At 41.7% G+C, this 3,665-nt stretch overlaps 1 protein-coding gene across 1 annotated transcript; it reads left to right on the forward strand.

Annotated features, from left to right (window-relative positions):
* The first annotated feature begins 1,317 nt into the window (after nt 1-1,317).
* On the forward strand, nt 1,318-2,312 carry LOC119000614 (olfactory receptor 13-like). The gene has a single exon (XM_037065697.1). It carries the CDS (start codon nt 1,318-1,320, stop codon nt 2,248-2,250), a length of 933 nt encoding a protein of 310 aa, XP_036921592.1. The 3' UTR covers nt 2,251-2,312.
* Nucleotides 2,313-3,665: the final 1,353 nt, after the last annotated feature.

Consider the following 3,665-nt stretch of genomic DNA (forward strand, 5'->3'; position numbering starts at 1 on the left):
TGGAGTGAGACAGACAAGGGAACAGAAGCAGTGGTTTAATAGTTACAAGCCAAACCTCGGAATTTCCACCCTGGGACAAGTTCTTTTCTAAAGATTGATAAACCCCAGAAAGTAAAGATTCCTGATGAGTAGTATTTTCATGTTACAGTTAAGGTGTAAAATATGTTTAAGGTTGTAAGGATATGAGTATATAGTTCGAGATTAGGCTATAACCTTGGATATTGATCAGTAGTTTTAAATCCCAGACCATGACCCATCAAGAAATCATTCAACCAGCATTTTAGTAGTGAAGTACAGTAGAAATAGCAACTAGTCTCCTACATAATAACGATTCAAGCACATGTTTGTGCATGTATGTGTGTATGGAACTATATATAAAACATATATATTATCCCCCCATAAGAATGGAATATAATTATTCATATAGAGATAAGTGTGTGATGGGTAATATCTGATCAAGAAACAGCATGGTCAGAGTAGAATATCTGTGGGTAGAAAAATCAAAGGGCAAAGTTCTCTCCCTTAAATCTAGCTAAAGTGGTAGGAGTCTGCCTGCCATACTCTCAACTTAATTCAAGATGATGCTGCCAGTAAAAATTACATGGTAAACCAGTAAGTCATCCAATGAAGGCACAAATCTGTGAGATCCCCTGATAGGAAGATTTCCCACAGGCTCCTTGTCCTGCTTCCCACCCTCGTGTGTGAGTGCAGATGCAGGCCCACAGCAAACTCCCCACAGTGTCCACATGTGCACAGGGGGTTGGGACTCTTACCAGGCAAGCCACTGAAACAGTCTTGTGGACTGGGGAAAGTGTCCACTGTTAGGAAGGCAATAGGCATGTTAACTCTAAAACTGTGGTGGAACTTTGGAAATAAAAGTAAGATTTACTGAACACCATAATACAACATGTGAATTTGATTTATCAGGCTGAAATTTTTTTCTGTGTCATTTGCAGTGCATTGTATTCACATGATGAATGGGAGAGAAATGCCACTGAAGATGTTTTCTGCCCTGGCTGGTGTAGCTCAGGGGACTGAGCTTGGGCTTGTGAACCACTCAATTCCCAGTCAGGACACATGCTTGGGTTGCAGGCCAGTTTCCAGCATAGGATTCACAAGAGGCAACCATACATTGATATTTCTCTCCTTCTCTCCTTCCCTTCCCCTCTAAAGATTAATAAATAAAATCTTTTTTTAAAAAAGATGTTTTCTGAGGGAAGAAACAATGACATACATGACACACAGTTCTACCATATTAAACATGCCCCTGGGACATTCAGACTTGATGAACTCTCTCCCTTGTTCTTCCCCAGGTAAATGGGGGGCAACCAGACTTCTGTCACAGAGTTCCTCCTAGTGGGATTCCCGCTCACCCCAAGGATGCAGTTGCTCCTGTTTGGGCTCTTCTCTGCGTTCTATGCCTTCACCCTGCTGGGCAATGGGGTCATCCTGGGGCTCATCTCACTTGATTCCCGACTGCACACCCCCATGTACTTCTTCCTGTCCCAGCTGGCCACTGTTGACATAGCCTATGCCTGCAACACAGTGCCCCAGATGCTGGTCAACCTCCTGAGTCCAGCCCAGCTCATCTCCTTTGCTGGCTGCATGACACAGACCTTCCTCTTCTTGATTTTTGCTCTCACCGAATGTCTTCTCCTGATGGTGATGTCCTATGACAGGTACGTGGCCATCTGCCTGCCCCTTCGGTATTCTATCATCATGAACTGGAGAGTCTGCCTCACCCTGGCAGTGACTTGCTGGACTGTAGGAATCCTGCTGTCCCTAGTAGATATGGTGTTACTCTTACCCTTGCCCTTCTGTGGGCCCCAGAAAGTGAATCACTTTTTCTGTGAAATTCTAGCTGTTCTCAAACTCGCCTGTGCAGATACCCACTTCAATGAGGTTGTAGTGATGGCTGTGGCAGCATTGGGGCTGCTGGGACCAGTGTCTGCAATTGTGGTTTCCTATGGTCACATTTTGTGGGCGGCCCTGAAGATCCGGTCGATGGAAGGGCGCCAGAAAGCTTTCTCCACCTGCTCCTCCCACCTGTGTGTGGTTGGACTCTTTTATGGCACAGCCATTTTCATGTATGTTGGACCCCAACATGGGGACCCAGAAAAGCAGAGGAAATACCTCCTCCTGTTTCACAGCATTTTCAATCCCATGCTGAATCCCATGATCTACAGTCTGAGGAACAGAGAAGTCAAAGCTGCTCTGAGAAGGAGGCTGGAAAAGGAGAGATCTTCCTGAGAGCCTCACTGTCAAAAAGTAACTGAGCTTACAGGGACCGGAGAAGTCACCTCACCGGAGACTTACAGAGGATACAGAGAGAGATGATCTAGGATACATACAGAGAGATGATCTAGGCCTAGGGCATCCTTTGCCTATTCTTGAACTTTTCCTGTTACTACCTCTGGAGAAAACCCATTCTTGTCCCTTCCTCTGAGGATGCTGCACAAGGAAGTGAACCCTTCTTCCAGCTCTGTGCATGATATGCACACTTGCGACATAGTCATGAGGAATATTCTGAATAAGATGAAATAAATTTATATATTCCATAATCAGGGTTTGTAGAGAAAATTTTATTGAGTAAACCAAGGTATTGACAGAATATGTAAAATATAAGAATTGAGACTGATTACATAGTAATTATTGAAATATTTTAAATTTAGCAACTGTCACCTTAAAAATTGGTCTACATTCAAAATATTTGGTTATTTTTCTGCATATGTCTATGACAGTGATGTTTTATGAGGCACCAAGAACTAAAATTAGGAAGAGCATGAGCCAGGATTTCAAGGGAAAGAGGATTAAGAGTATAACTCTATGGAACTAACAAGGACAGAACCCTGAAGGAGGTCAGGCTGAATCACACAGACACATTGGAACTCTCTCTGCCGCTGTGTTTCTCAGCCTTTGCCGTGTACATGGAGATCCGGGATGGTGGGGACGAGAGGAAGAAGGCAGAATGGGCATAGCTGAGAGTCCTTGGCAGAATTACCATTTTCTCTCATTGGTTTGGTCCTTTGTTTCTATGGGAAATGACCAAAAGTTAGAACATTCTCACAAATTAGAGCAGAGTGTGTAATTGCTTTGAGGACTGTTTGACCAATGATATGGTACTATAATTTATCAGTAATAATTTTTTCTTTAAAGTAACAGATGTGAGGTGGGTTAAATCACAATATTAGTCAAACATGAAATCCAACACAATTATGCAATAATAGAACACAGTTTAAGTGGTCCTGAGAAATGATGTATAAAGAGACTTTTTCAAAACTGTCCTCAACTTATATATGAAATTCAACCCGAGCACTTAAGACAAGACAAAGGGAAATATTTAGTTTTAAAATAATGTTTGTTTGTGTGTATGTATGTGAAAAATTTTTAAACAGGAAAAAATAATGACTTCTTTCTTTCAAAGCATCCCTTTTAGAAGGAAGTCTGCTATGTGCATAGACTTGACTGTACCACTGAAAAAAAGAGGCTGAAATCAATGATTTTGAATTTAGATAAAGCTGGGATTTTTACCAAGTTCTGCTAGTTGTTAGATGAACAAACTGATACATTATACTTAAATTCTTTGGAATTTACATTTAATATGTGTAATATAGATTCATTAAGTAAGTTCACAGGTCTGTGGAGAGGAAACACTATGCACAAAG

This window comes from Sturnira hondurensis, unplaced genomic scaffold (assembly GCF_014824575.4).
Source record: "Sturnira hondurensis isolate 20B ecotype Veracruz unplaced genomic scaffold, ASM1482457v3 Scaffold0015872, whole genome shotgun sequence".
Lineage (NCBI taxonomy): Eukaryota > Metazoa > Chordata > Mammalia > Chiroptera > Phyllostomidae > Sturnira > Sturnira hondurensis.

Coding starts and splice junctions, on each gene's coding strand:
- LOC119000614 (XM_037065697.1), top strand. CDS start 1,318: ATGGGGGGCAACCAGACTTCTGTCACAGAGTTCCTCCTAGTGGGATTC.